The following is an 18,281-nucleotide window of genomic DNA, read 5'->3' on the forward strand; positions in this document are numbered from 1 at the left end:
ACAAAAATATGGAAACACAACCCGAAATGCAGGCTTTAAGTTACATGGGGTTATTAATCATATTGCAATAAGAGAAGGTTCCATTGGTCAGAGGTTTGAGCCACTCAGCTGCTGTTACCAGCTGGCTCCCACTGCCACCCAGAACAGAGCAAGATAATCGTTTAGTGTAGAGGCGGCCAACAATCGAATGGTGAACGATAATTCGTTTACTTATTGTTCATTTCATGCAAGCATGAAAATCATTATTGGCTCGTTCGTTAATTGTTTGGTTTAAACACTGATGGTCCAGTCTCGCTCATTCACTTGTAAAGCGAACTGAACGGCTGAACAGTCCTGTAAAAAAATTAAATAAATGATTTATTTGTGGTTTAAATTAAACGCCTATAGTTTGCTCATTCACTTGGGCGAATGATTTCTCGCCTTCTCTAAAAGTACCCTAAGGGCTCTTTCACACAAGCGTATATCGGCTCGCCGTTTTCACAGTCGGCCGTTATACTCTATGATCTGATGCATTGGATTCCAGTGCATCAGATCACATGGCCGTATTCCCGCAACGTGAAAGCGCCCGGCCAGGCTAATATAGCGCCAGGCGCTTTTACGTTGGGCCCAAAAGACAGTCCTGGAACTATCTTTCGGGCCAGAATATGTGGGCCGCTGCAAATGACAGCAGTCGGAGAAGGGAGGTGGGAGGGAGTTTAGCACCATGACTGCTAAACTTCCTCCCCCTTCTCTCCGGCTGATTGCAATTGGAGGGGGCAGGATGGGGGTGGAGCTAAGCGCTGCACCGTTTTGCCTACTCCCATTGCTGGCTGCAGACAAGGTTCGGGGAGAAGGCAAACAGCCAGAGAGGAGGAGAGAGGAGGTGAGCCGGAGAGGGGGAGGGAAAGGGGCAACGGCATTGTGGCCTCTGCGTAAAGGGCCCATGCCGTCTGAACGGGCGTACAAGCATTAGATTTGTGCGCAGGTTCACTAGTTTTTATGTCTCAGATGGTAGCGTATATCGTCCGGGCGTGAAAACAGCGGTCGATATACACTTGTGTGAAAGAGCCCTCAGGCTTGGTTCACACGGACATTGCGTGCGCCTTAGCCCAACGTTTTTGCACGTGTATCGGCGTACCTTAATATACTTAATGCATTACTAGTAACCAAAATGGCACAAGAAAATTGTGTGCTGTTTGGCTAATAGTAGCACTGAAAAGAAAAAGGGGATTAACCCTTTCCAATCCACTGTCTGATGTCTAAAGACATTCTAACAAAAGACTGTACAGCTTCCAATGTCAAAAGACATGCAACAGAGTATTCTTACTGTATATTACTGGCTGATCTGTTGTCGGGGGGCCTCTCCAGCATGTCCCATACTGCTGGAGAGGGTTTTGGTCAGCAGATTGTGCCATTGTATAATGGCAGAAAGAGAAAGGCCCCTTTTCTACACGCAGAAAGGGGTGCTACTTTTAGTGGGTCATACCATGGCCCTAAAAAGTGTTTTATGCTCCAAGATGTTCATCATTATTTTCATCCCTAAACTAATCTTTTTCTTTAATTTTGTAATTTTGCTAATCCCTTTGGAAAGAAAGTCCCAGAGTTAGTCAATTGTTCATTTTCTCTAAGCAATAAAAAAGTTAATATCATTGACACGGGTTATGCAGTTTTCGGTCCATCAATACGCAGCATTTTCATGGATCCAAACACTGCGCATTCCCACGTATCAGGCCCTGCTTGCATTGTTCTGCATATGAAATAACAGCGTATTTTATGCAAAAAGAATGTAAGCAGGTCTGTTGAGTTCATGCACAGTGAGTATGCATGTATCATTGACTTCAATGGGTTATTTTGGTCCATAATACGGACCAAAATAAGACATGCTGCATTTTGTGAAAATGCAAGTCTGAGTACCCCAATACAAATCAATGGGGTTTCAGCACTACGTAATATGTAGAGTAAATATGCCTGTATAAATGAGACTTAAACTACTGTTTCAATATTCTCCCAACTTTTATCAGGGACGGTTCCAGGTTTGCATAGGCCCTTGGACTACAGAGGGCCCCTTAGTAATTTATAGGCTCCACTGTGCCTCCATGGTAATTTATTGATCCGGCTGTGACCCTTTAGTAATTTATAATCCCAGCTGTGCCCATTCAGTAAATTATAATCTCTCTTGTACTTGCTTAGTAATTTATAGGCCCCACTCTGCCCTCTTAGTAATTAATAAGGCCCCAGTGTGCCAATTATAGGCCCCGCTTTAAACCCTGAGTCATTACTACGCCTACTGTGCCCTCTAAATCACTTATAGGCCCCATTCAGCCCCTGGATCATTTTATAGGTCCCACTGTGCCCCAAGTTATTACTAAGGCCCCACTGTGCCCCAAGTTATTAATAAGACCCCACTTTGCCCCAAGTTATTAATAAGGCCCCACTGTGCCCCAAGTTATTAATAAGGCCCCACTGTGCCCCAAGTTATTAATAAGGCCCCACTGTGCCCTAGCAATGAAACAAAAACTCTCAGCTCCATCATGTTCCCATGGCATCCTTCATCATCTGCCTTGCCCTCTTCTGGCCAGGATCGTGTGGAAAAATGAGGCAGTGTAATGTGACAAAGAAGGCACCAGGCACCTTGCCACTTCTGGCACGCGTGCCATAGGTTCGCCACCACTGCCTTATAACATGGGCTGCTGATCAGGCATTTGTTTTCCTGATAACCGGCCCACGTAAATGTACCCACAATTAGACGACAAACAAGCATCTCGTTTATAGGCTGATTGGATCTTTTGTGCTACCAAAAAGATCATTGTTGTTGGCAGCACACCTCCTTTGTACAAACAGTGGATGTGCTGCCGTCAGTGATGACACATATTAATTTGTACCCCATACAGACTCCATCACCCTGTGTAAAGGCCATATAAACGAGTGACAATCCCATTGATTGGCACTCGTCAATCGGCTAGTACTGGCCCATGTAAAAAGTCTTCACGTCTTACGTGATCATACTATTGGAGCGGCTATGACACTGTCCACAATGACTGGACAATTAAAGAGTGGCTCAGGTTCAAGACCCTTTCATGTGGAGTGGTTGGAGACCACCCAGTTGTGAATTTATTCACCAATTAACATTTGGACACCAAAAGTAACGGTACCAAATGCAGGGGAAAGAAATTAATAAAAGGTATGCTATCAGTTTTACTTTTTCAGGGACATGAATAGTCCTCTTTAAGCAGTGGCCATGAAAGTCAATAGGCCACCTGGGTAAGGCCTCATGCAGATGGCCGGGCTGGATCCAGCTGCGAGAATTCTCACAGCGGGATACGAGCCGCGCCTCGGCAGTGACCCCGGCAGCTCACCACCTCCTCCGCTCTACTATGTGCCGGCTGCCGACCAGCCGGCACATGCTCAGGGCAGAGCTGGCGCAACAGAGGTGACGTTTCTGTACGAGCCTCTGTGAGGCTCGCACAGAAATAGGACATGCCATGATTTGTTTACCGCGCAAGTTTTCACGCAGTCAAATCGTGGCTGTCGGCATAGGATTGCATTATATAATGCAATCCTATGGCAGTGTGCACGGGCGGAAATTCTGCGGGAAATCCCGCCTCGCGTAGAAGGTTGTCTAAGCAGGTGGAGACAAAAAAAAAAGAAAGAAAGTTTCTTTATGCTCCTAGTAGACAACTATTTATCCGAAACAAATCAAAGTCACTCTCTAAGTATGGAGGCCTTTATTCCAAGTTGCATACAGTTATGTAGTTATGTAGTTATGTAGACTGATGTAGGACTTCTGGATGAAAATTTTGTACCTTGGTCAAAGAAGCCATAGCCAGCAGCGAGTACTGAGTGATTGGATGATCCCGTAACTCCGGTTTTGTGTGAAGGGGCTCAACACAGCATACCTCTCCCTTGGATCCACTGAACAGACATCGGGATTCACAGGTTCTCACTCCCATGACTCGCCTGCACCATAATGCAAAGTAATGTAAAATGAGCAAAGGATACAGTATTATTTTTCACTATTCAGGAATGTACCAATATATAACAGGTAGCACTTATTTCAAAAAGGTATCGTTGAAAAATCACCACTCCACGGGACATAAATTGCTCTAATGACTATAGACATGGCCGCATAAACATGAACCAATGTCTATTGAACATGCCTGAGAATAATAAAGGGATGTTTCTCTTAGATGGCCCTAAATAGGCAAAGCTATTAAATATTTTCTTGCAGTAACCAGGATAGCAATTGCCTGTTCAGTCTTCAGCATTAATTGTAGACTTACCAGCCCTTGACTAATGGTAAGCAGTCAAGTATCTTTTATGATCATAAGAGGATATTTGATCAAATCTGAGCCTGCCCAGTGAGATATTATCATATCTAGATTGACTTGTTTGCACATGTTTCAGATACTTAGACGGAGTAAAAGCAGTGACTAGTAATACAGGTATTTTTGGACTACTAACAACTACATGACTTAATATAGTCAGGTATGAAAGTTTCCGTGAAGTAGTAAGGCAGAACTGCTCAAACCATGCTGGTCCTTCAAGCAGAGCACCTGCCCCCAAAAAGGCAACCCCACTACGGAAGAGACCTGTTACCAGTCTGAGAAAGTCTTGTTAACAGCTACACTAAACACTAGCCTCATTATACTAAATAAACTCTAAAGTACTGTGCATACTAAATACTATACTGGACCCTAGGATTACTGAGAATAAAAGTAACGTCTGGCACAAAATGGCCAGTACATACACAGTATAACTAGCACCCTTGAAGAAAGTCACAGGGGTGGAGGAAGTCCCAGCGGATTGTGTACAGTGTCACGGGAGAGGACCCCTTTAAAATATAACCTTTATTAAATACAATTTAAAAACTTTAAATATGGTTTTTAGGACCAGTAGTAAAAGACAAACAAACATGTATCAAGTGAGGCTGGTGCAAGAAAATTGCATCACCCACGTGCATATACACTAGTGGTAGGCTATGTACTATCTTGGGCACCTACAATAAAGGTGCTGACAGTAGCCTACAGAACTCTCCCCTTCACCTATGTAATAATGACTACGGTGCCAGTGTGAGCTTGTTTCTGGCAGCGTAAAAGTGGTGATCAATATATATGTCTCCACCTCTCTAAAAGTACAGAATCGTGAGTAACCACCCTGCCAGGTAGAAAACGGCAATGTGGGAGGATATTACTCAGCAATCGTATATAGAGACAGCACGACTCGTCATAGGTGTTAGGTGTTGCAATGCTTAAATAGGGGCATTGGAGGTCTGGTAGATAACCCCCTTTGTATAGGAATATTCAGGACTGGGTATACCAACAAAAGTGTGGGGTCAGCATATAACACGACCTAAAGCGGTTAAACCCCTAGTCTGAGAAGTCAACTCCAAATGAAGATAAGGAAAAAGTTCGAGTGGCAAATCAAATTCTGGTTCAAACTCAACATGGATGTTGGGTTCAGCGAGTTGGACCAGCAAGTCGGTTCGCTAAAGGGTTCAGATTTGGTTACAAAATTTAATTCATATTCAGATCTTGGGTCAGTTCGTGGTTCTACGTGTTTCGTCACGAGAGCGACTTATCAGGAACCCATGAAAAAAATAGAACTTTTGGAAAGTTTTACAAATGGCTCAAAAGGAGGATATTTGGAGTACTGGTTGTCTAAAAATGAAAAGCGACACTTGTGAGCCTCCAGAACAACTATAAAAAAGGAGAGTAGTATGGAGGAGCTGAAATAAAGTAAAGCACTCAAAAATAAGAGTGTTACAAGAATACTCAAATTAGTAGATTGGAATACTCTCCACTATGCTGTCCCTGTCTGACTGGGTGCAAAACTGGCTAGTTGAAGCTCAGATATCTAAAGCCCAGTGAACAATCTCTCCAAGGCTGAATAAAAATCCCCAACCCCCATGAAAAATAACAAACGAGGACACAGATATAGTCTCCAGCCTTAGTGGTAGACTGGAGAACAATGAGAGACCAGCCACAATGCTCCTGTTATATAGTCCCTGCCTGGTCCAGCCCACAGGAGGGTATGTATCTCATTATCCAATCAAAAAGTGGGCGTGTAAATTAGTAATGCCCCTAGAGATGTGCCAATGATATGTAGGAGCTGTTGCTAATGGACCGCCTCCGGAGGTCAGCGATCATGTGACCGGCATGTGGTGCAGTACTATGGAAACCATGATGTATTTAATAAAGGTTATATTTTAAAGGGGCCCTCCCCAATTAGCACTCTTAGAACTAAGGGTCCGGTTTTATATACCTTACATTAATCACGGATAGGCTGGTTGGATTAAAAGACAATCCAGACAGCCTATCAGCATAAGCACCAGAGGGAGATGTTACCCCCTCAGTGTCCAGCTGAGTGGTCTGGGGTGATGTGCTAACGTCACTGTGGCTGAAAACTAGGACGTTACGATGTTGTTGGCGCTTTAACAGATGCCTTCAATCCCATTGAAAAAGTTCAATTTTATTTGAAACAAATACCTTCTCTAGCCATATGCATACAGAGAAAAAAGATCTGAATGCTATCATCCTAAGGTTTTACTACTAAGGGCTCTTACTCACTGGTGATAGACTTTCCTGCCATGCGAGAGTGAAAATGCATGATTATAAAATCAATGATTCTTAATGGTTTCATTCTCATTTGCAATGTCTTCACTCAAACCTCACAGTGCTAAGAAAAATCTGCTATGTCACCCATTGTTTTCAATGGGGTGGCTAGGAATCCCACAAAGAGAGGAGAGAGCGGAGCAACAGGGGATCTCTTACAGATCTCCCCATATTTGGAGAAATAGGGGGTGGGGCTAGGAGGATTTCCCAGGGCTTGCGAGGGGCGGGCTACAGGGAATACTATAGTAATCCCTCTCTAGCCAAATGAGGGGATGGGGCTAGTGGGTGGATCCTGCTAGCCCCACCCACTGACCTGGCAAGAGAGGGATCACTATGATAATCCCTCTAGCCACACCCCCTCTCAAGCCCGCACTCTTGGGAAAGCCCTGGGAAAGCTTCCTAGCCCCGTATCCCATCTTCAAATATGGGGAGATATGTAAGAGATCTCCTGTTTCTCCGCCCCCTCTTTCTCGGCTCTCTTTGGGGGATTCCTAGCCTGCTTCGCGATCTTCACCTATTGATTTCAATGGGGCTGGTGCTGCTGAAGCCATCCCTGTTGAGAACAATGGGCGATATCGCAGATTTTTCTTAGCGCTGCGCGGCTTGAGTGAACACATTGCAAATGAGAATGAAACCATTGAAAATCATTGGTTTCATAATCATGCATATTCACTAACTCTTACATCGCAGGAAAGTCTATCGCCAGTGGGTGTGAGCCCTAAAGTGGAAAGGAGCCTTGGTTCAAAAATTATACTTATGTGATCATGTCTCCTGGACTAGATGGATCACATGTGGAAGTGGTGTATTACCACATCTCCACATACATGTAGGTTATAGTGAACTCACAGGGACAGCAGCTGATTGACAGCCACTTGAACGGAACAGCAGCAATGAACGGAATTGAAAAGAACGTCAGCCGCTGCATTTTAAGACTCTCTGGGGCTTATTTACTAATACCATCTAAAAGTTGGACAGTGCAAACGGACTAGAGAGTCTTAAAATGATGAATGATAAATACATCAAATTTTAAGACTGTCTAATCTAAGTTTAGACCACCTTTTAGTTGGCCTATTTACACCAAATCTTTGGCACAAGTTGGCGCAATTATTGGCACAAATGAGGCCATGCCCCCTTTTTCTATGAAGGATCGCTCCTTTATCGTACATAGCAATTTTAAAAAAGTATCCAAAAGTATCTAAGACACGTATTAAATGGCACAAAATGTGTTTGTTAGTAAGCTGTAACAGAAATTTGTTGAATTTTCAATAGTAAATAAGCCCCTCTGTCTTATTTTGCACTGATTAAGTTTTACACAGTACTAGTAAATGTGCCCCACTGTGTACAATGTGTTGGACAATTAATAATGAACTTACTTGAATGTCAGCTCAAATACAGATCCTCCACTATCATTGCAAACCGCAAGAGTTGGATCATCTGTAAACTGGAAACAGACGACATCTAAGCATTTCACAACCAATTCAATGCCATTTAAACATCAGTTCACACCATACAACCCAAACATCCGTGATGTTCCATCTCTAAGTAATAATGTAGTATTAGTTTAGATTTAATATGAGTACATTCACACGCCTGGTGGCATGCCAGAAGCCAGGCAGACCCCAATGTAGTCAATAGGGTCCATCAGGCACCGTCTGCGTCAGTGAGGTCCCAGGTCCGGCACTTCTGTTATTTCTGTTGTTCGGCTTTTGTAACAAGACCAAACAACAGAAATGGAGAACAGAAGCGTGATGCCAGCCTAACCGGTTTCAGATGGCAGCTGGATTTCCGAATACAACTTGTTGAACTGAGAACTCATTGTATAATCTCTCAATTTTTATGTACTCTATATAATGACTAGCTGATATACCCGGCTTCGCCCGAGTTAATTTGGTACTGGTGTTTATCTGGTGTTCACACGGAAAATCTTATGAAGTCGTGGTTACTTTAGAGATACCGGAAAAACATATGTTCACCATTTTGCATAATTCTCTGCGTTACCCAGGAAACACCACGTGGAGGTAACCATGTGACGTTTACCTTATATAAAATGACATCAGGAAGTGAGAGAATTAGATTACGTACATAAAATTTGGACACTAATTCTTTTGCGCATAGAATTGAATAATCAAGTTGAGACCCATTAACTTTTCCTATTTATGACATAATCAATGCTCGTGCCAAATTTCCCGTTTCTATGACACCGGAAAGTGAAAAAAATACATTCCGCACGTAAAATTTGGACGCTAATTCTTTTGCGCTAGAATTAAATAATCGAGTTGGGACCTATGAACTTTTCCTATTTATGACATAATCAATGCTCGTGCCAAATTTCACGTTTCTATGACACCGGAAAGTGAGAAAATTAGATTCCGTACGTAAAATTTTGGACGCTAATTCTTTTGCTCATAGAATTGAATAATCGTGTTGGGACCCATTACTTTTCCCATTTATGACATAATCAATGCTCGGGCCAAATTTTAAGTTTCTATGGCATTGGGAAGTGACAGATTTAGATTACGTACGTAAAATTTCGACGCCAATTCTTTTGCGCTAGAATTGAATAATCGAGTTGGGACCCAATTACTTTTCCTATTTTGGAGATAATCTATGCGTGTGCCAAATTTCATGTTTCTACGACATCGGGAAGTTGGAGAACTTTTGGCGAGTCAGTCAGTCAGTCAGTCAGGGCTTTCAGCTTTATATATATATATAGATTTGGCTCTCCCGAGCAGAACACAGGGGTTGGGTCAACTGCAGCCCTAGTATTTGTGTACATGGAAGGCATATATGAAGAACAACCAAAAACCTAAAAACAGACACATGAATCCTTTGCAAAATGGTTTTCACGTATGTAGCAAAGTGATAATGTTCATTTACGGTTGACATATACAGTCAGTTGTTAAAGGGAATAGATTATGAGAGTCAAATAAACATGGCTTCGTGAGAACCGTATACTAACGTCTTCTTTAATTGTCTTCTGTGAATATCCTATCTTTTTCTTCATTTTCATTGGCCAATCATCATTGTAATCACTTGTACTAATCAAATTAATTAGTACCAGAGATCCCTTGCATTTGTAATACTAATTTTAACCAACTATATTTGTTAACCCCCAAGAACCAGTTCTATACACAAAAAGGTGGTACACGTACCTTTATATGCAAAATAGCGGTTCCAGGAGGATGAGCATCGGTTATTGATCGCAGCAGCTTCCCACTGGCCAAATCCCACATTGTGATCTGCCGGGATATTAATGCATATCATTGACAGGAAACAATCTGTTCATGTAAGAGGTAACTAGAACTGCTGTAGAGCACTGATGTTGTGAAGAAAGAGATTGAGCATTGAATGGATAGTGCTGAAACACATTTTGAAAATTCCATAATGAACAATGATAAAATACTGTACAGTGATGTCAAAACTAGTTTTTTCCTAAATAAACATTTGAATGCACCGCCCTCGTCCATCATTTTGTTCTTGCAATCTAATATTGTGTGCTCATTATTGTTCTCTTTTATCTGGATGGCAGCCAGGCTCCATTTTTCTGATATGGAGGTTTAAATCCCCAATATAGTCATAGATCTAGAACATAATTTAGATATACATACATATAAATTCTATAACATATGTGTGTGTGTAGATATGTGTACATACGTAGACAGACAGTGTGACTTTTTATGTCTACTAATGTATTAATTTACCATTTATTCCTCATGGTATAGAGGTATAGAATGTTGACATGGGAGACATGTACTGGGAAAAATGTATACCAATGCTCATGAGGAAGCTGGAAAACATGTTATTACATGTACAGTACCTGTCCTTTGGCAAAACCGCAGAGAAGTCGAGAACAGTCATTATTGATACTCAATGCTGAGACCGCTCCATACTGTGCACCCAGAGCTGTGCTCCCAAGACAGAGCCTCAGAGCCTGGTTGGAGTCTGGCAAGAAAAGTTAATGTGAATGTCATACAAAAATTATCTTATGAACATAAGCATGACCATAAATCAATTATAATAAAAAAAAACTTTTAACACTCCCAAAACCCGAATTGTAACCAGAATGTTGAAAATGTATCAGGCATATTGTTTTTTGGTGCCAAGTTCATTCTAGATGTATAGTATTAGGGTGCATTCAGACCGTATATCAGTCAGGTATTGACGCCGGCCGATATATGGCGTCTCCCTCTGCAGGGGGGAGGAGGCTGGAAGAACCGTGAGCAGTGCTCTGAGCTCCCACCTCTTCTCTGCCTCCTCTTCACCCCTCTGCACTATTTACAATGAGAGGAGGCGGGATGGGGCGGGCCTAAGTTCCGGGAATTAGCCCCACCCCCATCCCACCTCTTCTCATTGAAAATAGTGCAGAGGGGTGGAGAGGAGACAGAGAGGGGGTGGGAGCTCAGAGCACTGCTCACGGCTCTTCCAGCCTCCTCCCCCTGCAGAGAGAGGCGCTGTATATCAGCCGGCGTGAATACCCGGACGATATACGGTCATCTCAATGCGCCCTTAAGTGGTATCAAATAAAAAGTACTCTACAGAAATATATAAATATTGCTCCAATAAAATCTACACTCTGCATTCATATTAAGTCCCCAGGCTATAGCTGAAGACAGAAATGTTTGCCAACTTATTACTATGGATCACCTTTACAAAACTAGTTGACTTTTTAAAATTATTATTAGAAGTTAGATTTGTAGGTTTAGCTTAAATTAACCACAATAAGTAAAAAGTTGTCTTTTCACCAGAATTGGCACCATTCGTGCACATGGTTGTTTCTGGTATTGCAACCAAGATCCATTCAAATGATCAACAGTCATGATACATTTCCAAAACAAATGAATATATGTACACAGTACTGTGCAAAAGTTTTAGGCAGATGTAGTAAAAATGTTGTAAAGTAAGAATGCTTTCAGAATTAGTAGTGTTAATAGTTTATTTTTGTCAATTAACAAAATGCAAAGTGAATAAACAAAGAGAAATGTAAATTAAATCAATACTTGGTGTGACCGCTCTATGCCATCAAAACAGCATCAATTCTTCTAAGCACACTTTCATAAAATCAGGGATTTTGTAGCATTATAGGCAGGTGCTTGATTAACCAATTGTATCAAACAGGTAATAATGATCAGAATTTTCATTTGTAGGTTGAAACACAGTTATTAACTGAAATTAAAAACAGCTGTGTAGGAGGCTTAAAACTAGGTGAGAAATAGCCAGACTGTTACAAAGGTGAGGTTCTGGAAGACAGTTTTATGTCACAGGTCATACACAATGGCAAGACCTCTGAGCACAGCCACAAGACACAAGGTAGTTGTACTGCACCAGCAAGGTCTCTCTCAGGCAGCGATTTTGAAGCAGACTGGGATTTCAAGATGTGCTGTTCAAGCTTTTTTGAAGACGTAAAAAGAAACAAGCAACATTGAAGACCGTAGACACAGCGGTCGGCCAAAGAAACATAGGGCAGCAGATGAAAGACACATCTTGCTTACTTTCCTTCTAGATCAGAAGAAGATGTTCAGCAGTGCCATTAGCTCACAACTGGAAGGAACCAGTGGGACCCAGGTACACCCATCCACTGGTTTGGAGAAGTCTGGCCAGAAGTGGTCTTCAAGGAAAAATTGTGGCCAAAAAGCCATATATTTAGCATGGAAACAAGGCTATAACAGAAGGCAGTGTGTTCGCTGAAGGGCTGGAGAGCGGTACAATAATGTGTCTGCAGGTAACAGCGAAGCATGGTGGAGAGCAGTATAATAATGAGTGTCTGCAGGTAACAGTGAAGCATGGTGGAGAGCAGTACAATAATGAGTGTCTGCAGGTAACAGTAAAGCATGGTGGAGAGCAGTACAATAATGAGTGTCTGCAGGTAACAGTGAAGCATGGTGGAGGTTCCTTGCAAGTTTGGAGCAGCATTTCAGCAAATGGATTTGGGGATTGGGACAGAATGAATGATGTTCTGAATGCTGAGAAAACAAGCAGACACTTATCCATCATGCAAGATCATCAGGGAGGCGTCTGGCTCCAAACTTATTCTGCAGAAGGATGACCACTAACATATGGCCAATGTCAATAAGAACTATCCTCAGTATAAATAAGAACAAGTTCTGGAAGTGATGATATAGCCCCACAGAGCCCTGATTTCAATATATCGAGTCTGTCTGGGATTACATAAAAAGACAGAAGGATTTGAGCAAGCCTACATCCATAGCAGATCTGTAGTTAGTTCTCCAGGATATTTGGAACGACTTCCCTGCTGAATTCCTTCAAAAACTTTGTGCAAGTGTACCTAGAAGAACTAATGCTGTTTTGAAGACAAAGGGTGGTCACGCCAAATATTGATGTGATTAAGATTTCTCTTTTGTTCATTCACTTTGCATTTTGTCAATTGACAAAAATGATCTATTAAAACTACTAATTTTGAAGCATTGTTACTTTGCAGCATTTGTTCTAGACCTGCCTAAAACTTTTACACAGGACTGTATAATCTGGCAACATCTGACCAAATGCAACACACCAAGCATCATTCCTCACACTGGCTGGCATGCAGAGGATTATCATACCTTTGCCTTCCCAGTGTCATGAAAATAGGGGAACAGATAGAAAAACAGGTCATTAGAACCAAAAAGATGGAATTCTTTCCCCCAACTACATGCTGCTTCCAAGCTATATTTCACATTGACAGGGGCTGAAACAAAAAACATAGGGCCCCTATACACAAAAACTATACTGGCCCTGTGTTGTGTTTGGTAAAGGCGAGATGCTCCTTGTGGACCTTTACTTTAGGAAGTCCTTCAACGACGCGCCGATTTCTCTTGTGGAATGTAATGCACCAATAATGATCAGTCAGGACAACCAGCAACAGTATTTTTCATGCAAGAAGCCTATAGGAAGCACTTTTCTTCTTTTTCACATGTTTGTGAACCCTTTTGCCAGCATGATCCTTATGCAACTACACTTAGATATGTCTGCCACTACATATGGTACAGTTTTAATTCTGCCCCAATGACTAGTAGGAAAAGAAAATGGCTACTTTCTATGAGGTTCCACTTACATGCTCACACTGGTTGAGATAAAAAAAGACTCATTCAATCATGCCAAGTAAATGGAGAAACTATACATTTTATGTACTGCACTCTCCGTATAGTGGGGGAAAAGTGATAAAAATCTTGGTTATCAAAAATTATAGAAGCCATCTAGTCAAAAAGGCAAGCACCACTGGCGTAACTATAGGCGATGCAGTTGCACCCGGGCCCAGGAGCCTTGGGGGCCCATAAGGCCCCTCTTCTCCATATAGGGAGCCCAGTACTATGAATAAAGCATTATAGTTGGGTCTCTGTTACAGATTTTGCATTGGGCCCAGAAGCTTCAAGTTACGCCTCTGGCAAGCACTCAACTTTTTTGCACAAGTTTTTATTAAATCTTACAATTTGTCTTTATTATGATTATCTGTGTATATTAAATTACTGCATGCAGTCAGACAAAACAAACTATTGTTGATTTGTACTACCCTTCTAAAGAACCTATTCCGAAAGGTTTAGCATTAAGGCATTTTTTACACTTTAAAAGAGGTATTCTGGGCTTTTACAACTCACGACCTACCCTTTGGATAGATCATCACTAGTTGATCCATGGGGTTCCACTACTCGTGATCGCCGCTGTGGGGCCAGACAATGGCATTGCTGTTCAGGGCTGTAAATGTTTTAGTGCCTTCATTCCCTCTGAAATCAATGGGAGGGCTGCGCTTCAATTACACTTCCTGCTTCTCATTACAGTCACGACCTAACATCTGGTCCTGGCCATAAGAAGCAAAAAGTATAATAGAAAGGCAGAACTCCCATTGCTTTCAATAGGATTGAAGTCAGCTAGTACACTTCCTCCCCTGACCACTGATGATGTTGTCCAGCCCAGCTGCACTGAGAGCAGACCAGAGGAACAGCTGATCTGCAGGGGTCCCGAGCCTCGGACGCCCGTTGATCAACTACTGATGACCTATCCAGAGGATTAGGTCATCAGCTGTAAAAGCCTGGAATACCGCCATCATATTGATGACTATTCTTAAGGTGATTTCACCTTGGCAGGTAATTTGTCATGGTAAGGATACCCTGCCAACAAAGTTTGTCTTGGTCATAAATTAGTTCATAAAAAGTGCAAAAGAGGACAGATAGGAGCTGAAAACTAAGCAGTCAGTCCAGCCTCACTGGGACAACTTAAAGGGGTTCTGTCATTTTAAAAAAATTATACTCACCTATTCCTCCCCAGGCAGTCTACTTTACCTTTTCCTCTCCTCGCTGATCTTCTCCTGTCTCCTGCAGTCTCAGAAAGGTCACCTCACCACCTCCAGCTGGCTGATTCTTCTGCTTCCTGTGACGTTACATACATTCACAGGCAGTCTCCTTCCTGCCCAGGAATGTACGCTAATTCACAGCTCACAGCCTTGAGGGAGGGCTGAGCTATTGCAGAGACTGTGCTTACCCGCTGTCTCTGCAATAGATCAGCATTCCTTTCTAGCCAGTGAGTGCTACGTCAAAGGGACGTAACTTTCACTGACCTGCCGGAAGAAGAACGTGAGGAATGCACGCTTCATAACAAGTTGGTCGGCTTACAGTGAGCTGACCCAGGGGACTGGAGAAGATCTGCGATCAGAAGATGCTGTAAGGAGTCTGTCTGGGGAAGAATAGGTGAGTGTAGATTTTTTTTTTCAAATGACAAAACCTCTTTAAGCATACTTTGTAGTTATGGGGAGAAAAAACAAATACCTTACTTGTCCCAGATGTGATGTGAATTTAGCCTAATTATTAAAAAGCAATTGACCCTATAGAACTTACCAAATATTAAAGCCAGTCCATGAGAAGTGCCTACTGCAATGAGATTGGAAACAGCCTAAAAAAAAGGGGTCAGAGTGTAGTAGGAAGAATAAGAGGAACCTCAGTATATCATTGCATAATTCATACACAGATGGATACTTACAATTGCAGTGGGCAAACCAGCATCCACTTTGTCCTGAAATAAGACCGAGGAAGAATATTTATAAAGGTGTTTTTCATCCTTTTTATATGTAGTTCATTCTCTATAGGGTAATACAATGCTGCAGCTTGCATCATATATATACTTACTGTAGCAGACACTATCTGAGCCGAGATCCCTTTGAGGAGAGTATGGCGCATTACCGATCCATGGCGGGAAAATGAATCAGGTAGCTTCTTTTTCCTGGCATGAGTAACAATTAAAAGTGCTATTAAATACAAGCTGCAAACTGCATTACTGTACAATTATGAAAGCAAGAGACTTGTCAAACTACAGAAGCAAAATGAATAGTCTTCTATAGGTACCTTTTGTGTGCCCGGTCACCACTGTCGGAGCTAGCCAATGATGACGTGTCACATGAGTGGGTGTCAACTGTCTCTATGTTTAGAAGAGCTGGATCCTCCGGAATAAAAGGTTCATCCTCATCATCTGTCTAGAGAGAGAAGTATGACATAGTTATCATAATGTAGCCTTCTTCCTAGAAAAATACTGACTTTCATGTCTGATTGTATAATTGAATTAAAGAAGGAAAAAGGCCTGAAACTATGAGACTTCTTCACAAAGCAAATCAGCAGAGTAAGGGTGGATTCAGACGACCGTATATCGGCTCGGCGTGAAAACGGTATACGGTGTCCTCAGCTGCAGGGGGGGAGGATGGAAGAGGTAGGAGCAGGAACTGAGCTCCCGCCCCCTCTCTGCACCCCCTCTCCGCCCCTCTGCACTATTTGCAATGAAAGGAGGCGGGACGGGGCGGGGCTAAGTTCCCCCATCCCGCCTCTCCCCATTGCAAATAGTGCAGAGGGGCAGAGAGGAGGCAGAGAGGGAGCGGGAGCGCAGTTCCTGCTCCTGGCTCTTCCAGCCTCCTCCCCCTGCAGAGAGAGACGACGTATATCGACTGGGCGTGAAAACCCGGACGATATACGTTCGTCTGAATCCAGCCTAAGGGCTTCTAATACGCTTTACCAAATCACCTCACATCTATAAGCTACAATCTAGCATAAAGAAACATAGTTGTTAAGACACTATCCTACCAAAAGTAATTGGATAGCTGAGCAAGAATCGAGAGCATTTATTTACGTATGTTAATACTTAGTGGGGCTCTTCGGCCCTAATGACATTGGATACTCTCCGTGGTATACGTTTTACTAACGTCTGATATACTTCAGGTGGTATTTCCCTCCATTCATCCTGCAAACACTTGGTGAGATCTCTAAGAGAAGATCCATCGGCCCATCTACAACGGTGCAAGGAGGTTCATCATTGGACAGTTAAGCAATGGAAGAACCTGCTATGGAGTTATGAATTATTCTGCTTAATCTTCAATCAGATGAACGTACCTGGGTATGGAGGATGTCTGGGTTACACCTATTGCCTGAGTGCATTATACCAACAGTTAAGTATGGCGGAGGTTTTGTTATGATCTGGGGATGTTTTACGTGGCATGGTCTTAGTTTGTTTTTTGTAGTGGCAAGAAGCATGGGCAGAGAGGTGTAGCAAGGACATTCTTGACCAAGGGTGACAAACTAATTTTCACAGAGGGCCACATCAGCCTTATAGTCCCCTTCAAAGGGCCGATTGTAATTGTAAGGGTGCATTCACACAGGCATAAATATGCACATATTCTTTGCATGAGTAATACCTAGTGAATAGGACTCATTGATTCCAATAGGTTCATTCACTTAAGTGTATTTTTCTATGCAATGGGCGATCATGTGAAAAAATAAGTGGAATGTCCAATTTTGGTCTGTATTATGCATTGTGGAATCATTTACACACAAAATCAATGAGATTTCATGCGCGCGTATTTACGTGAGTAAAAAGACTACCGATAGGCAGAAAAAAGGAGGGCAACAGTGTATTTCGGCCCGTGAATACGCTGCATATTCATAGACCGAAGTACGCATATGACTTTGTGAATGCACCCTTAGACTGTATAGTAATAGTGACTACCCTAGTGGCCGCAGTAGTAATAGTGTCCCCCGTAGTGGCCTGAGTAAGAAGTGTTCCCTATATTGGTGGCCCCAGTAACAATAGTGTCTCCCATAGTGGCTCCAGTATTAATAGTGTCCCCTATAACTACTCCAATAGTAATACTGTCTCTATAGTGGCCCCAGTAGTAAGAGTGCTGTTATAGTAGTCCCAATAGTAACAGTGTCCCCCATAATGGCCCCAGTAGTAATAGTGACCCCCCTAGTGGCCACAGTAGTAAAAGTGACCCCCATAGTGGCCCTAGAAGAAGGTCAGCGGTCGCAGACTCTACACTGCCACTGCCGGACTACAGCTGCAGGCTGGGTAAGTGGAATGCCTAATAGGCTGCTGTACGGCCGAGAGGGGACACAAAATGAGTGATGGTCCGGATTTGGCCCACGAGCCTCGTGTTTGACACGTGTGTTTCAGACAATAATGTGCTGCCAACAACGTGGCAACACTCTGGGAATGGTCAGTAATACTTCCAACAAGACAACACGCCTTGAAATCGAATGCAGCTTTGATGAGCAGGCTACTTTTGAAAGATTTTCATCTCGCTATTCTGACCACATTGCAGAGGTTTTCTGAAAACTCCTTTGATTCTAAACAAGAAGTGTAGATCAGTAAGAAAAACTTTTTAAAGTGATGTCTCTACCTTAGGATCCACTGTGATGAACACATTATGGGACGGCATAAATAGCA

General features: G+C 42.6%; 1 protein-coding gene across 2 annotated transcripts in view; it reads right to left on the bottom strand.

Annotated features, from left to right (window-relative positions):
- Positions 1–18,281, bottom strand: part of VPS8 (VPS8 subunit of CORVET complex) — a 171,130-nt gene that overhangs the window by 145,861 nt on the left and 6,988 nt on the right. For both annotated transcript variants that reach the window (XM_066575690.1, XM_066575689.1), the window contains exons 4-11: positions 15,917–16,044; positions 15,701–15,794; positions 15,555–15,587; positions 15,413–15,467; positions 10,408–10,532; positions 9,743–9,829; positions 7,964–8,031; positions 3,783–3,936 (exon numbers count right to left, since the gene is read on the bottom strand). In XM_066575690.1, coding sequence (XP_066431787.1) covers positions 3,783–3,936; positions 7,964–8,031; positions 9,743–9,829; positions 10,408–10,532; positions 15,413–15,467; positions 15,555–15,587; positions 15,701–15,794; positions 15,917–16,044 — 744 coding nt within the window. The remainder of the gene's footprint in view (positions 1–3,782; positions 3,937–7,963; positions 8,032–9,742; positions 9,830–10,407; positions 10,533–15,412; positions 15,468–15,554; positions 15,588–15,700; positions 15,795–15,916; positions 16,045–18,281) is intronic.

The sequence above is a fragment of the Eleutherodactylus coqui genome, chromosome 8, assembly GCF_035609145.1.
Source record: "Eleutherodactylus coqui strain aEleCoq1 chromosome 8, aEleCoq1.hap1, whole genome shotgun sequence".
Classification (NCBI taxonomy): domain Eukaryota; kingdom Metazoa; phylum Chordata; class Amphibia; order Anura; family Eleutherodactylidae; genus Eleutherodactylus; species Eleutherodactylus coqui.